The sequence below is a fragment of the Oncorhynchus gorbuscha genome, linkage group LG17 (genome assembly GCF_021184085.1).
Source record: "Oncorhynchus gorbuscha isolate QuinsamMale2020 ecotype Even-year linkage group LG17, OgorEven_v1.0, whole genome shotgun sequence".
Lineage (NCBI taxonomy): Eukaryota > Metazoa > Chordata > Actinopteri > Salmoniformes > Salmonidae > Oncorhynchus > Oncorhynchus gorbuscha.
The window spans coordinates 31,751,430-31,769,366 of NC_060189.1; the positions used below are offsets into that span (position 1 = coordinate 31,751,430).

The window sequence follows — 17,937 nt, forward strand, 5'->3', positions numbered from 1 at the left end:
GAAAATAGGTCCGGTATGCTCTGGTCTGAGTCGCGTGGTACAAAACTGTCGATAGCTTTTCGAGCTAAAGGATAGCTGATGACCACCAACCGTGGCTAGCTTCTATTGTGGATTTCAAATTTGAGGTGAATAATACTTTTTTGGGGTTTAAATTGGTGAGGTGGTTTGCAGGAGAGTGTTTTGAAGTTGAGATTTTTAGAAAAAAAAATATAAAAATATATGCGAGGAAAAGATGTAAATATATATATACACACGGGACATGACAAAGGACGTATGCCATCTTGGGTAAACATTTTACAAATAAAAATATGTGACAATAAACAAATCTAAACTAACCAATGTCAAATCATATTTTTCGCTGAGATGGCCAGTCAATTTGAGTAACGTCATTCTATTTACGTGACGACGCGGCAAAAAATCGACCTGCCTCTAGCAACTTCCCCTTAAAATGTGTTGGCAACACTGGCCACGCAGACCAGCGAGCAGTGTGGGTTTAATGTTTGAATAACATGTATGTGAAAATGTATTTTGCAACGCTCGCGCGCGACGTATAAAGGTGAAATAAAAAATAAACGTTTCCGGTCTGGTCAGCATGTCAGTCGCCAAAGTACCCAATTGTCTTACCTCAATAAATGTAATACCTTAATTAAGTATTTCAAGGGCTCAGACGGAGTGACGTCACCAATTGAATCGCTACTAGTGCGCACCACCATTTCACACCGGTTAAAAAGGCAACATATTTTTTTTTATGTCAGGTGGTCGCTGTCATCTCTCTGTAGTGTTCTTTCCAACTCCACTGAAGCAAAACAGAAAGGTGTATCATGGTCTTATTGTTTAGCCTCGTCTGCAAAACCATGGTGGCAAAGGTTTGACCTTTTGCACATTCATTCATCCCAAATGGCAACCTATAGACTAGTCCCTACATAGTACACTACTTTTGAATTGAGCCCTACCCTGGACAAAACTAGCTAGTGCATACTGGGAATTGAGTGTCTTTTGGGAGTGCAACCTTTTACTTTATTGCGGAAGGAGGAGCTGCTGTGACTCATTTTTATAACATGGAACTTGTCATTTTTACTGTAGGGACGAGGTAATGATGCGTTATAGTGACAAACATGTGACTCCTGTAAGACTTCGATATCTTGTTATACCTCCTATAGGCTAATTGTAGCAAGAGTTACCTTGTCTTTTGCATTGCTGTTACGCCAGTCGTGTTTGCACTTGTCTGCTATTGCAAGAGCGACTCAACAACGATATGTCAACATGGGGACAACGGGTCCGAACATTCGTGACCGTGGAGCCGGTCATTTTTTTCTACATGACCAGCACGTTCATCGTGACGCCTGCGTATCAACAGCTGGTCATCGCAAAGGTGCAGTGGGCCAACGATCTGCTCGCGCCATTATCAAACACACCTGTTTACTTACACATGTTCGCGTATTAGGCTATTCATTAAACTATCAGAACTATGGTTGATATTTTCAGTAGCATCGGCTATACTCGATTTGTGTTGCTTATACATGTTCAACTAGACCAATGTTTCCACCAAAATGAGGTGAAACAGTCCTGTCAGTTCCAGTGACATATGAACAGTGAAAGTCTAAATCAATCAACCTGACATTGAGATTCAAATAGTAGGCCTACCATTAGATATGATATCCCGAAATTTATAGTAGAGTGTATACAATTTGGGCACTTTTTTTTTTTCAATGGAACTCAAAGCAAATGTAAAGCTCAGACATAAGACTGAACCGATATAGGCTACTGTATGCTTGTGGGTTACAAATAGCATAGATATGCAAATGTCTGATTCTCACAGCTCCCTGCCTTTTCATTAATATACAGTCTACTCCCTCCTCTCTCTCCTACCTCTGCTGAACTCAATTCAATATCCATGTATAGGTGAGGCAGCACATACATATAATACACTACAGAGTTCAACCGTCAAACAACGTATGTATGTACTGTACATACAACTCTGTAGACAATGTGCCTCTTGCAGCGAGGGCCATAATTTCTCTGTGTCGTTTTTCCTCTGTTTTTCTGGTTTATATTGTCCAGATTTATTTAATAATTTCAGACTGACATCTTATCTGTCTGTTTGGGCTCATTAATGCTGCAGCACTTTCCATGTTGCAATAGCATGCATAGCAGATGAAATGGTTCCCCAATACTAAGTTCAGCTCTGCAGGTTCGATTTTATCCAGTAAAATGTGAATGATGCATGTAGACAGGGAAGCAGAAGTATGGTTTGAATTAAATGTGTTCTTGAGTCTGTGCAATGTGAACTGTGGGATTGACTAAGGTCATTTTACATGCCTCAACACTGCATACGTATGTTGAGCTGAAGCCTAGGCATTAGCTCTGGGAGTCATTATGAAATTATATTATGAAAAAAGTGTATAATAGCAATAGTCCCTAACATGAGTACCTACTAAATTAGGGAACAATTCCTGTGTCCAGATTATGCCTTTTCCTGGACAAAAAAATGTATTAAATAGATTCTCTATTGTGCACACTTTCTATTCCAGGACTAGGCTTAATCTTGATCTGGAAACCTTAAAGTGTCTGTTCCTCTGTCCAGGTGTGCTATGAGCTGTTTCAAGACTCTTACATCTGCAGCAGCCCGGCGCACCTCAAGGATGAGGAGGAGCTGATTGAGGGTCGTTCCTCCTACATCCTCCTGATCTACACATGTGTGACCAGCCTACTGTCCATCCTTCCAGCCATGCTGCTAGGCTCCTGGTCTGACCGCTCCAGCCGCAAGGCTGTCATGCTGCTGCCTTGCCTTATGTCTCTGGTCAGTGGTGGTGTGCTCATAGCAATGTCTCTACTGGAGGACATTAGTGTGTACTGGTCGCTAATCGCCGCAGGGGTAACGGGCCTCTCTGGAGGATACGTCTCAGTATTCCTTAGCTCGTTTAGTTACTTAGCAGATGTCACAGCCGGGTTGGGGAGTAACCGTACTCTGCGTATGGCGGCGGCAGAGTCGATGATCTACCTAGGAGGGATGGTGGGGTTCTTGTTAGTTGGTTTCTTGATACAGGAGTTTGGGCTGATGTCTGCATTTGTGGCATACTGCTCCTGCCATGTTCTCTCAGTGCTCTATATTCTGGTTTGGTTACGGGATCCTGAACGCTCAGTCCCACCTCCACCCTCAGGGGAAGATGGAGACAGACTGCCATGTGAAGCTGGTGACACTGACACTGAACCATCATCCAACCTGTTGTGCCTGTCTGATGTCAAGAGGTCCTTCAAAGCCATGTTCAGGAGGAGGCCAGGACAGCAGAGGCAGAAACTCCACCTTCTTATAGTCTGCACATTCATCAACAACCTGGTAGCTGTCGGTGAGTAAACTCCATCTGTTGTTTGATCATTATTGTCTCAACACAGCTGTTCAACTGAGGGTTTTCAAATGAGCTATTAATGCCATTGTTTTCCTATTTGAAACATACAGTATGATAGACCTTCACAGTATAAGCAATACAGCATCTGTGCACTCAACAATGTTGAATGTGGTTAAAGAGCTCAGAATCCAGATCGAAGAGGTGATGCTTTCCCATTTAGTCTGTGTCGGCTCGCTGCTCCGCACGGTGCCACAAGGGCTCTCAGAACGTTCTGCTGCCTTTTGTTGGGCTGACTCTGAGGCAGGCAGCCGCATCGATTTGGAGGAGGAGGTGTATTAAGTCTGTAGTCTATGGGGGATGTCTGAGTGTTGCTTCTTGCCCTGAGGGTTTTCAATCGAGCTGTCATATTGTTTTCTTATTTGACACACACATTATGGTAGGCCTTTACAGTATTAGCAGTACGCATCTGTGCACTCACTGTCACCAAGAAACCATTTTGAATGTGGTTCAGTGTTTACATTCCCTGTCTCATGTCAGGTAATATTTTATTTTGAATACTGGAAAATGTAAGCCTACTTCCTGCATGTTAGATAATGTTTCTTAAACACCATTGAGTACCTCAATGTCAATGTACAGTTTGTCATCCATACATGACCACATGATTTTTGAATTCATGTACAGTTATGGTACACTTCATAATAAACCCAATCCATTTTTTGAAATGACCAAGACTGTCAGTGATATAGTCACCATTATAGTAATTCATACTTGGTTATGAATACATTACAAATGTACTTCAGAGCTCATGTCTATACATGCAAGACGCCATGTGTTCAGGCAATGTCCTAGAACCCTAAATAGTGAATAAAATGCCAGTATCTCAAATGTCTTATAGAATCATTCCTAGCAATTATTTTATGAAATGGAAAATGAGATGTACCATTTCAGTGACACTTCTGTAAATACAGACTATGTGATTGCCCTGTACACCTACATGTAAAATGACCCATTTAAACACAGTCATGAAAATCTATGGTTCACGTACATTACCCGTCAAAAGTTTGGACACACCTACTCATTCCAGGTTTTTTCTTTATTTTTACTACTTTCTACATTGTAGGATAATAGTGAAGAAATCAAAACTATGAAATAACACATGGAATTATATAGTAACCAAACAAGTGTTAAACAGATCAAAATATATTTTATATTTGAGATACTTCAAGTTGCCATTCTTTGCCTTGATGACAGATTTGCACACTCTGGGCATTCTTTCAACCAGCTTCATGAGATAGTCCCTGGAATGCATTTCAATTAACAGGAATGCATTTCAATTAACAGGTGTGCCTTGTTAAGTGAATTTTCTTAATGTGTTTGAGCCAATCAGTTGTTAAGGTAGGGGTGGTATACAGAAGATAGCCCTATTTGGTAAAAGACAAAGTCCATATTATGGCAAGAACAGCTCAAATAAGCAAAGTAAAATGACAGTCCATGATTACTTTAAGACATGAAGGGCAGTCAATCTGGGAACATTTCAAGAACTTGAAAGTTTCTTCAAGTGCAGTCGCAAAAATCATCAAGCGCTATGATGAAACTGTCTCTCAAGAGGACCGCCACAGGAAAGGAAGACCCAGAGTTACCTCTGCTGCAGAGGATAAGTTCATTAGAGTTACCAGACTCAGAAATTGCAGCCCAAATAAATGCTTCAGAGTAAAAGCAACAGTAACATCTCAACATCAACTGTTCAGAGGAGACTGCGTGAATCAGGCCTTTGTGGTCGAATTGCTGCATAGGAACCACTAAATGACACCAATATGAAGAGACTTGCGTGTGCCAAGAAACATGACCAATGGACATGAGACCGGTGGAAATCTGTCCTTTGGTCTGATGAGTCCAAATTTGAGATATTTGGTTCTAACCACAGTGTCTTTGTGAGACGCAGAGTAGGTGAACAGATGATCTCTGCATGTGTAGTTCCTACCGTGAAGTATGGAGGAGGAGGTGTGGGGGTGCTTTGCTGGTGACACTGTCTGTGATTTACTTAGAATGCAAGGCACATTTAACCAGCATGGCTACCACAGCATTCTGTAGCGATACGCCATCACATCTGGTTTGCGCTTAGTTCCACTGTCATTTTGATTTTCAACATGACAATGACCCAACACACTTCCAAGCTGTGTAAGGGCTATTTGACTAAGAAGGAGAGTGATGGAATGCTGCATCAGATGACCTGGCCTCCACAATCACCCGACCTCAACCCAATTGAGATGGTTTGGGATGAGTTGGACCGCGGAGTGAAGGAAAAGCAGCCAACAAGTGCTCAGCATTTGTGGGAACTTCTTCAAGACTGTTGTAAAAGCATTCCATGTGAAGCTGGTTGAGAAAATGCCAAGAGTGTGCAAATCTGACATCAAGGCAAAGGGTGGCTACTTTGAAGAATCTTAAATATAAAATATACTTTTATTTAACACTTTTTTGGTTACTACATTATTCCATATGTGTTCATAGTTCTGATGTCTTCACTATTTTACAATGCAGAAAATAGTAAATTAAAGAAAAACACTTTGAATGAATTGGTGTCACCTTTTGACTGGTACTGTATATATAACCGACAAGTAATATTCCACCACAATAACTGCATTACAACTCTATATGAACCTTTCCTCTATATCTTAAACTCGCTCTAAACATTTATTACATTTGCAATAATTCTCTGTGTGTGTGTGTGTTTCCTCCCTCCAGGAGAGCAGGCTATCTCCCTGCTCTATTTGAAGTATGAGCCAAGGGAGTTCACAACTGAACTGTATGGCGTGTTCAAATCAGCCCAGATGCTGCTGTTAGTAAGTGGCTCTGCATCATCAGAAAGGTCATGATTATGATTTAGATGCACCAAAAGGCAAACATCAATTGATTTCCCCAGCAACTGAAGACTCAAATCACTGAGAAATGCATTGACAATTATACTGTAATAAGACAGTAATATGTAAAGGTTTGGATGATATGGTGCAAAGTCTGATCCACATAACTAGAGGTCCAGCTCTGTACTGTACATTTCAAATGGAAGCTACATTTGTTTGCATTACCACTTGCACCTATGGGTTTATTTGTTCAGCTGATTCAATCATAAAACTAAATCTAACTGAAAAAATGAATGATCCCATGGCCTTTGGCTTTATATGTTCCTAGAGTACTGCCAATGGTCATTGCGTAATGTTGTGAAAACATTTGCACATGACTCAGATCACATGATTACTGTTCCTCTGTCTGCGTACTGGGGTTAGTTACCCACGTGCGACTTTCCAAACCAAGGTCCACAGGTCTCCACTTGACTGGCCATGGATTGGATGATCGTTAATGGTATGCACTAGCTATGTCCCATGGCTCGGAGCAAGAGTGCATAGTACCATCCGGTCCCCACACATTTACAATAACACATTCTTACCGTTTCACCTTGTTTTAGAAATCCCAAACCACATAACGGCAAAACAGAAACAAAAATAGTTTAAATAAAAATAGCTGAAACCACACAAAAAACACCCAAACAATGTACTTACACAAGACCTTTACCGATCTGAACCAATAGCAACCATAGTTTTAATATGTTCACAGCAGTTACAACTCAGATGCTGTATGTATTTCAAGGGACCCTTTGGGGGTGTGTATGATTGTGTGTGTGTGTGTGGGGGGGGCTGGGGTGCGGGTACTTGAGTGTGTCTCCCTTCGTCCTTCGTGATCTCATGAATGAGTCTGGGTCGATGTCTTGCCTTGATGTGACACTTAAACAAAGACTGCTTGTTAAAGAGCTCAGAATCCAGATCGGAGAGGCGACGCTTTCCCATTTAGTCTGTCGGCTCAACTGCTCCGCACGGTGCCACAAGGGCTCTCAGAACGCTCTGCTGCCTTTTGTTGGGCTGACTCTGAGGCAGGCAGCCGCATCGATTTGGAGGAGGAGGTGTATTATGTCCGTAGTCTATGGGGGATGTCTGAGTGTTGCTTCTTGCCCTCTGCTACAAACACACAAACATACTTTAATTACCAACAGATGAAAGACTTTAGAAGGGGGGGAAACTACAGGGTTTGTTTTTAGCTCTCGGGATTCAAACAGTGAAAGCTCGGGGAATTAGGAGGAGAAAATGAGCAGCTTGTAGCCTCGGCTAAACTAACACAGGTAATCCATCCCCAATATTAATGTTAGTTACATAATAGAATATCAAAGGGTTATGGAATTGTCAATTAAATGTATTACTTCTCCTCCGTAGCAGGTCTGGGAGGGCAGCAGGGGTGGGTTCACGGCTCCTCTCCTTGAGGTAGCTTTTAATAATTGGCTTAAAGGTTGAGAATGAGATTGACTTGTAATTAGGGCAGAGCAGAGTTCCCTAAGAATGATTAAACACCACAAACACCACAAACTCTAATGAGTTGATTGAAGTAAAAACATAGAGAGCTGACCTTCTCAGGGAAACGTTTATGCATTCCTATTATGTTTCCTAGTGTAGATTTGAGACTGCTGGTGAGGGAAGGGGGCATAGGGGGGATGAGGACACTGGCAACTTGTCACCCTGAGCTGGACGGGATAATTAAATCAAATCTGTCAGCTTTTAGACAAAGAGGGCAAATGAGTCACATTACACACAGGCACTCTTGACGGGCATAGACAGACGCGCGCACACACACACACACACACACACACACACACACACACACACACACACACACACACACACACACACACACACACACACACACACACACACACACACACACACACACACACACACACACACACACACACACACACACACACACACACACACACACACACACACACACACACACACACACGCACACACACACACACACACACACACACACACACACACTCGGGCGTGAAGTGTATGCACGCACATATATAGCCTACACACACATACATAAATATCCATGTTTGTTGTTTTGACACAATCTCTAAAGGTTAATTGATGCAGTGTTTTGGCTAACTAAGGAATGCGGTTCCAACATATAATGACTCGTTGTAGAACAAAAGCCAAACAGCAAACTTTCCCAAATTACCCAAAATTGTGTTTTGAGGAGCGACCAGTAAATTGATTGCCCAACTGTAATTGCAGATTGTTAATTGTTAGGAATAATAGACTCTATGATCCCATCACTCAATGTATCCAATTTATTCAACTTCCAATCAAGCATCAAACAATCATTAATATGCAATAAGAAGTAAAGAATGTCTAAAGGTATGTAATGTTTTGTCCTAGGGGTTTACCCTGCTGGGGATCTTCCCACTGCTTTTGAGAGTGGTAGGAGAGATGACTCTGGCCAAAGTGAGTGTTCTCTTCAGGACAGCAGGCTTAGTTCTAATGGCCTTCTCCACTAACACATGGATGGTGTTTCTAGGTGAGGGGACCAATGCACTGATTGATGATGTACTGAACTAATATGAAATTCTGGGCCGCTATTCACAAAGTGTTTTAAGAATACGGATAGATCAGCACTCCTACTCTGAGACACAATGAATAAAATCCCTGACGTTTTCTCAAATATAAAAGTTTTGGTGCCTTTACCGTCCCCCTGTAGAGTTACCATCCTCCTGTAGAGTTACCCTCCTGCAGGCTTTTGCTCCAACCCTAATCTAACACACTTGATTCTAGGAATTGGCTACCCACCAGGACCCTGATTGGCTGTATCAGGTGTGTTACAACAGGGTTGGAGTAAGCATGTAGATGCAGGGCCTCTCCCTCCTTGGGAGGAGGGTGGCCACCCCTGGTATAAAAGAAAAAATATTTGAAAGGTTTCATGCAGAGACCTTCGTAACTGATGAGGTTAAGACTGCAACGTTACAGTACAGGCTGGATTGGATTTTAGCCAGGAGTTGTTGTGATGATGTTGACACACTTAGACACTGCTGTGCTTGAATTAAAAAGAGACACAAATCATTTTGTCTTGGAGTATGTAAAGTTGTCATTTTCCTGACGAGCTGCTTAAACACGGACTCCTTTAGGATAACAGTGCATTGTGCCAGCCTAGTGGTCAGACAAGTTTTTGAGACTGAGGGAGATGTACAGGATGGGTATTGATATCCTTAATTAAATAAATAGTTGTGGAAATTGTTATTCTAATCAACGTGGAGGTGGACTAAAGCATTTTAAGAGGGGAGATGAGTGGTGTGACCACACACACACTTTTAAGCATTATGTGAATAATTAGCTGCAACCTCACCAGATATCTGCATTCTGCTCTCTTCCTTTGTCTGGAATAATGAGGGTTAGCACGCTGGTACAGCTTCAGAGTCATCACCCCAATTTCCATAGCCAGGCAGGAGTTGGTTCGTCTGACTGCATGTTTTAAAGCTGCAATATGTCACTTTTTGGGGGTGCTATTTCTGCTTCCCGTTCTTACGTTTCGTCTTTATCTTTTACTTTCGGTTTTGTACACCAGCTTCTAACAGCTGAAAATACAAATGTTTGGTTATGGTAAATTAGGCCAACTATTTGAATTTTAGCCATCAGGAAATTACGGAGACTTTTCTGCATAGTGCACCTTTTTAAGTAACAAACATAATAAGTACACATACAGCACACCTACATGCACGCACACACACGAACACACACACATCCTCATTTGTGATGATTAGGCTTTAAACTGTATTCTAATAAAGGAGAATGCAATGCCTTACCCTCACCTCCCCTTTAACGAGTCTGAGCTTAATAACATCAACCTTATCTCATAGATAATGCAGTTTATTGGCTAATATGTCTCATAGTTTTTTAATGTAACTTTTGTCTTGTTCTGGTCTATCCTGTCTGTCCTGTCGGTCCTGTCTGTCCTTCTGTTCCGTCTGTCCTCTTCTGGGTTAAATGTCCTCCTTTCCTGTCTGCCCTCATGTCATGTTTGCCCTCTTGACCTGTCTGTCGCCCTGTCCTGTCTGTCCCCTGTCCCATCTGCCCATTTGTCCTGTTCTGTCCTGTCTGTCCTCCCCTGCCATTTCCTGTCTCTCCCTTCCCCCCCAGTGGCTGTGGTGTCTGCCCCTGCTGGCATCACTCAGGCTGTCATCCGCTCTCTGTCCTCCACCATCGTAGAGCCAGACGAACAAGGTGGGTCTTGAGCTCCACCACATTTGCTCCATCACATTTGACTTATGAAGCCCTTTTTACATCAAGTGTTCACAAAGTGCCAGTAACCTGACCGAGCCCCCTAAAGAGCAAGCGGAATAAGTTGCAAGGCATACCTTACATTACACTTCAACATGACTGAAATGAAGAGACAGTTTAACATTGGACTTTTGACCCAGAATGTTCCCTGTTCCTCAAGTCCAACTCCTGAGAGAAATATGCATGTTATTATATTTTGATGAACCTTGAGATCCTCAGCATAGAGAAAAGAGCCAGCAGCCTCGTGGATATTCTGTGTTCTCCGTAAGTCCATCCTGGCCACATCAGAGAATGGTTGGGTGAACAAATGATGCACAGTAACATTTTGTTATTCCTTTCTCTTATTCAGTCATTTTATTGAAACAATACTATGTAGAATGTATACCTGCATTGAAAGATTGGTAACATTTGTATTATTTCTCAAATCATTGCACCACTAGTAATGATACTGTTCTTGCAGGCAAAATAACATTGAATAGCAATCAAGATTTTCAAGAGTTAAATAGCTACCTTGTCTCGATACTTAGCTACTGAAATGCCCCTGTATAATTATGTGAAATGCAAAGCCTGCTGTTGCATTTATGTACAACCTGTACCGTTTGTTCATGTAAGAAACAATGTTTTGTTTTCCCATAGTTTTTATTCTAAAGGCATGTTGCACTGCCACTTTTAAGTTGATATAAAAAAGTGCGTAGCTAGCAGCCAGTCTTTCTCTCTCTCAGATCAAGTTGCTCCATGTTGGAACCATGTTGGAACCACTTAAGATTTCCCTCCCTCTGCTCCATATTCATCTTATGCATCTCTAGTTGGTACTGTAAGTGTAACGGATGTGAAACGGCTAGCTTAGTTAGCTGCGGTGCGCGCTAAATAGCGTTTCAATCGGTGACATCACTTGCTCTGAGACCTTGAAGTAGTGGTTCCCCTTGCTCTGCAAGGGCTGCCGCTTTTGTGGAGCGATGGGAAACGATGCTTCGTGGGTGACTGTTGTTGATGTGTGCAGAGGGTTATACTGTTACATAAGCACAGTCACAACATCGCAGAGCAATACTATGTCATTCATGATAGCGCCGGAGGGTAGGGCTGCCATCTTATCGACTCAATCCAATCATGCTATTTATTTATTTTCGCTCTGTTCTTAACTTGTTTTGTACATAATGTTGCTGCTACCGTCTCTTGTGATCGAAAAGAGGTTCTGGACATCAGAACCCGGGATTATTCACCTCAAATTGGACGAGGAGTTCTTCAATGAGTCGAACGCGAGGGATATACTGCAGACACGCGACCAGGCCACGATCCCCGTGATTCGCTGCAGAAGGTAACTGAGATTTAGAGGCAAAAGATCGGGGTGCCTTGCGAGGATCAGGCGATGAGTGGTTAATCTGCCCTTGCCTTCCGGTCTGCTAGCTAACGTTCAATCGCTGGAAAACAAATGGGACGAACTGAAAGAACTGATATCCTACCAACGGGACATTGAAAACTGTAATATCTTCTGTTTCACTGAGTCGTGGCTGAACGATGACATTAAGAACATATAGCTGGCGGGTTATACACTCTATCGGCAAGACAGAAGAGCAGTCTCTGGTAAAGACACGGGGAGGGGCCTACACATTTATGTAAACAACAGCTGGTGCACAATGTACAAGGAAGTCTCTAGGTTTTGCTAGCCTGAGGTAAAGTATCTCATGATAAGCAGTAGACCACACTATCTACCTAGAGTTTTCATCTGTATTTCTTGTAGCTGTCCACATACCACCACAGAACGAGGTTGGCACTAAAACCGCACAAAATGAGCTGTATTCCGCCATAAGCAAACAGGAAAAAACTCATCCCGAGGCGGCTCTCCTATTGGCTGGTGATTTTAATTCAGGGAAACTGTGCAACCAGAGGGAAAAAAATTCTAGACCACATTTACTCCACACACAGAGACTTGTACAAAGCTCTCCCTCGCCCTCCATTTGACAAATCTGACCATTACTATCCTCCTGGTTCCTGCTTACAAGTCAAATTAAAGCAGGACGCACCAGTGACTCGGTATATAAAAAAGTGGTCAGATGAGCAGATGCTAAACTACAGGACTGTTTTGCTAGCATAGACTGGAATATGTTCCGAGATTCTTCCGATAGCATTGAGGAGTATACCACATGAGTCACTGGCTTTATCAAGAAGTACATAGAGAACGTCGTCCCCAGAGTGACTGTATGTACATACCCCAACCAGAGGCCATGGATTACAGGAAACATTCACACTGAGCCAAAGGGTAGAGCTGCCTCATCATCGATGAGGCTGTCGTGGAGCAGGTTGAGAGCATCAAGTTCCTTGGCATCCACATCATCAACAAACTAACATGGTCTGACCACACCAAGACAGTCATGAAGAAGGCACAACAAAACCTATTCCCCCTCAGGAGACTGAAAAGATTTGGCACGGGTCCTCAGATCCTCAAAAGTTTCTACAGTTGCACCATCCTGACTGGTTGCATTCCTGTCTGGTATGGCAACTGCTCGGCCTCCGATCGCAAGGCACTACAGAGGGTAATGTGTACGGCCCAGTATATCACATCGGGGCCAAACTTCCTGCCATCTAGGACCTCTATACCAGGTGGTGTCAGAGGAAGGCCCTAAAATTGTCTAAGACTCCAGTAGCCCTAATCATAGACTGTTCTCTCTGCTACCGCATGGCAATCGGTACCGGAGCGCCAAGTCTAGGTCCAATAGGCTTCTAAACAGCCTCTTCCCCCAAGCCATAAGACTCTTGAACAGCTAATCAAATGGCTACCCAGACTATTTCCACCCCTCTCTACGCTGCTGCTACTCTGTTATTATCTATGTATAGCCACCTTAATAACCCTACCTGCATGTACATAATTACCTCGACACCGGTGCCCCCGCATATTGACTCTACCGGTACCCCCTGTATATAGCCCTGCTATTGTTATTTACTGCTGCTCTTTAATGAATTAATTATCTTTTTTTGTGGTATTTTCTTAACTGCGTTGTTGGTTAATCTCTTGTAAGTAAGCATTTCACTTTAAGGTCTACCACCTGTTGTATTCAGTGCATGTGACAAATACACAATGATATCAAATCAAATTTTGTCTTCATGTTCAAAGTTATTCAACCTGGACTGTGTGTACTTAAACAATGCTTTCAATGAAAGTACAGACATCTGAAAACATTACATATTTAAACCTCTGTTGGTAGTCTAAACTCTTCTTTTCTAGGGTAGTGAACTATTTTATTTTACAGTCACACCAAAAAAAACTCATTTGTAACACAGAAATCAATGCTTAGAATAATTTGTGTCTTCAAACTTAGAACCGCTGAAAACTCAGAGCCTTCTATTTGGAGAGTTTCAACAACTATTGCAACGTTCATGAGTTCAGTTGATGGAACTCTGTCAACGTAAGGCTCTGCATGAACCCGTGTTTCTTTTGTGACCCTGCAGGTGCGATGTTCTCCTTCTCTGCGTCTGTGGAGACCACATGTATTATGTTTGCAGCGGTGATGTTTAATGGCCTGTTCCCTCTGACCCTGCCCACCTTCCCTGGCATGCCCTTCATCGTCATGGCAGGCTTCACACTCATCATCTTCATCTTAATGCAGTAAGTCACCTGCCTGTTGTCTTTATATAACTTATTGATAACCATTTAACAAAAAAATATTACAATGAAATACCATGGTTTAGCAATGAGAATTCTTCAAACTACTTCAGTTGTCAGAAAGTGTCTATCTTTGACACGTGATGATTCAAGTCTTGGCATGGACGTGCAGTCTATGAGAAGAATAAAGATCGATAAGGAGTCATATGTATAGATGTAGGATCTATATTTAATCACCCTGTTGCAGGAGAACTTTCCTGCAATGCAGGAAATGTAAAGCTTATAGTGCATTTGAGGTTTAAAAAGGCTTTAGAAGTTCGTAATTTCCACTTCAGAAATTTTACTTAATTTTCCCTTGTGAAGAATGTATCAACCCATACAAAACTGCACATGAATTATAATCCACGTAATAATTCACATTTCCTATTGTTGCAGGTTTAAATTGCCTCAAATGAAAATCCTACATGTGTACTGAAAGTTTTCAGACCCCTTGACCTTCTCCACATTTTGTTACGTTACAGACTTATTCTAAAATGTATTAAATCTTTTTATTTTCAATCTAAACAGAATACCACATAATTAAAAAAAATCAAAAACATGTTTAGAAATTTTAGCTAATTCATTAAAAATAAAAAACAATCACATTTTACATAAGTATTCAGACCCTTTACTCAGTACTTTGTTGAAGCACCTTTGACAGCGATTACAGCCTCGAGTCTTCTTGGGTATGACGCTAAAAGTTTGGCACACCTGTATTTGGGGAGTTTCTCTCATTTTTCTTTGCAGATCCTCTCAAGCTCTGTCAGGTTGGATGGGGAGCATTGCTGCTCAGATATTTTCAGATCTCTCCAGAGAGGTTAGATCATGTTCAAGTCCGGGTTCTGGCTGGACCACTCAAGAACATTCAGAGACTTGTCCTGAAGCCACTCCTGTGTTGTCTTGGCTGTGTGCTTAGAGTCGTTGTCCTGCTGGAAGTCGAACCTTCACCCCACTCTGAGTTCCTGGACTCTCTGGAGCAGGTTTTAATCAAGGATCTCTCTACTTTGCTCCATTCATCTTTGCCTCGAACCTGACTAGTCTCCCATTACCTGCCAGTGAAAACCATCCCCACAGCATGATGCTGTCACCACCATGCTTCACCGTAGGGATGGTGCCAGGTTTCTTCCAGACGCGATGCTTGGAATTCAGGCCAAAGAGTTCAATCTTGGTTTCATCAGACCAGAGAATCTTATTTCTCATGGCCAGAGTCCTTTAGGTGCCTTTTGACAAACTCTTAGCGGGCTGGTTGTACTTCTGGAAGGTTCTCCCATTTTGGCCAGCTTCAGCAAGAGTCTTTGCGGTTCCAAAGTTCTTACATTTAAAAATGTTGGAGGCCACTGTGTTTCTAGGGGACTTTCAATGCTTTCAATCCTTCCCGTGATCTGTGCCTTGACACAATCCTGTCTCGGTGCTCTACGGACAATTCCTTCAACCCCATTGCTTGGTTTTTGCACTGACATGCACTATCAACTGTGGAACCATTTACCACAGGTGAACTCAAATCAAGTTGTAGAAGCATCTCAAGGATGATCAATGGAAACGGGATGCACCTGAGCTCAATTTTGAGACTCATAGCAAAGGGTCTGAATACTTATGTAATGAAGGTATTTTGTATATAAAAATTTTTAAAAAGTTGTATATACATTTGCAAAAATGTCTAAACCTGTTTTCGCTTTGTCATTATGGGGTTTGTTTGTATATTTCAGAAAAACGTATATATTTAATCAATTGTAGAATAAGGCTGTATAGTAACAAAATGTGGAACAAGTCAAGGGGTCTGAATACTTTCTGAATGCACTGTACTTCGTAAAAAACTGCAGGTTTAGCTGCAGTCACTTTGGTTGAAGGGGACATAAAGGCAATTAACATTTCAAAAGGGTAATTGTTCAAAGGTTTCTCAAAATTGTATGATTATTACTCCAAATGAAAGTATTTTCAAAAGGGCAATAAGGAATTAAGATTACATTTACTAACATAACATGCCGCTAACCGATAGTTTTGTGGTCAATTTGGTCTTTTAACTTTTTTTCAGACACTTAAGTAATCTTCACTTGAATAGACTTTGATTACTTCAGTAATTCATTTCCTAGAATATGTGTGTGATTTGAATTTACAATGGAGAAAGTAATCATAGTACAATATGGTATAATTGTAGTGAGGGGGATTCATCGCGACTGGATGAATGTAATTTAATTTCTTGGGTGTGGGTTGCTTGCTGATAGGTATTAGGTTTCTATTCATGGGGAGTGAACCGTTTAGTCTGAAGCTGAGATGGGTATCCACTTTTTAAATAGATTTTATTGATTTTGTAATTTAATTGATTAATTCTATTCACTTACTTTTGAGCTGTCACTTGAATGTTGAATACAGTACAGGACCGTCGGTCTCCATGCCTGTACCTTTCTATTCTATGCATGGACATGAAGTCAATGGCTATAAATGAAAGCCTGTAGTTTGTTCAGCTGTTTGTATCTGCCACAATACCAGGGATCAGGGTGGTCCAACATGTATCACTATTTTGCCCTACCATGTTGTTCAACATCAGCAATAGGTTTTGCTTTCGTGTAGCAACACAGTACAGAAACGTAATATAATTTAATGGTGTCAACACAACGTCAAACTCGTGTAAGGAAATGTATGAAACATACAGTAGTATAACAATTACATTTAACATTTGAGTCATTTAGCAGACTCTCTTAGCCAGAGTGACTTATGGGAGAAATGGCCTTGCTCAAGTGCACCTCAACAGATGTTTCACCTAGTCGTCTCGGGGATTTGAACCAGCTGTACCTCAACGCATAATGTAGGCTACAATAAGTGAATTCCAACTGACGCACAGGGATACCATTAAACACTAACCGCTTTAGCTCTGGTCAAAAGATGTGCACTATAGGAATAGTAGGGTGCAATTTGGGATGCGTCCTATAACTGACTGGCTGGAGCCCTGAACAGACACTACCAACTCCATTACCATCCTTTCAATTCATTGTGACAGTCCACATTTGATGTTCTTGCCACTCTATAATTAAGCCATTGTCTTTGGTAATTGAGGTATTAAGTAATGTAGTGGTCCCTGTAATATAAGCAACATGTGGTCAGGTGGTGAGTGCTTATATTTGTCCTATTTCACACATGTAAAAGTGTGTATTAATACACGTGTGATTTGGAAATGTGTTTTTGCATATCCCATCTCCCCCTAAGAGACGCCCTCAGAGAGTGGGGTCATGGCCAGTGTCAGCCATTATCCACGCCAACCCTAGAGAAATGAGGGTTAAGTGCCTTGCTCAAGGGATTCGAACTAACACCCTTTCGGTTACTGGCCTAACACTCTTAACTGGTAGGGTACCTGCCCCCCATTTTGTGTGTGTGTGCACGCGTGCGTGGATGGTGTAGTGAGGAGGGGAGCGGTTACGTTATCGTCCCCAGGCTGTGAGGTTGGGGCTGCTGCCTTGGGGCCATGGTGGCTGCCCCCTCCCAACCATGCTGCTGCTACTAACTCACACACACATTCAGTCATACATACATACAAGTTGAAGTCGGAGGTTTACATACACTTTAGCCAGTTTTTCACAATTCCTGACATTTAATCCTAGAAAAATGTCCTGTCTTAAGTCAGTCAGGATCACCACTTGATTTTGATTATGTGAAATGTCAGAATAAAAGTAGAGTGATTTATTTCAGCTTTTATTACTTTCATCACATTCCGTGGGTCAGAAGTTTACATACACTGAATTAGTATTTGGTAGCATTGCCTTTAAATTGTTTAACTTGGGTCAAACATTTCAGGTAGACT

At 41.8% G+C, this 17,937-nt stretch overlaps 1 protein-coding gene across 2 annotated transcripts in view; it reads left to right on the forward strand.

The window, feature by feature from the left end:
* Positions 1-989: 989 nt before the first annotated feature.
* zgc:174356 (uncharacterized protein LOC100137120 homolog) overlaps positions 990-17,937 on the forward strand; it is a 42,516-nt gene continuing 25,568 nt past the window's right edge. Inside the window, exons 1-6 of one of the 2 annotated variants that reach the window (XM_046309301.1) lie at positions 990-1,372; positions 2,585-3,347; positions 6,090-6,187; positions 8,615-8,753; positions 10,367-10,450; positions 13,952-14,112. In XM_046309301.1, the coding sequence (XP_046165257.1) occupies positions 1,256-1,372; positions 2,585-3,347; positions 6,090-6,187; positions 8,615-8,753; positions 10,367-10,450; positions 13,952-14,112 (1,362 nt within the window). In that variant the 5' untranslated portion in view covers positions 990-1,255. Of the gene's footprint in view, positions 1,373-2,584; positions 3,348-6,089; positions 6,188-8,614; positions 8,754-10,366; positions 10,451-13,951; positions 14,113-17,937 lie in introns of those variants that run through there. The other variant, XM_046309300.1, reaches the window with a different exon arrangement.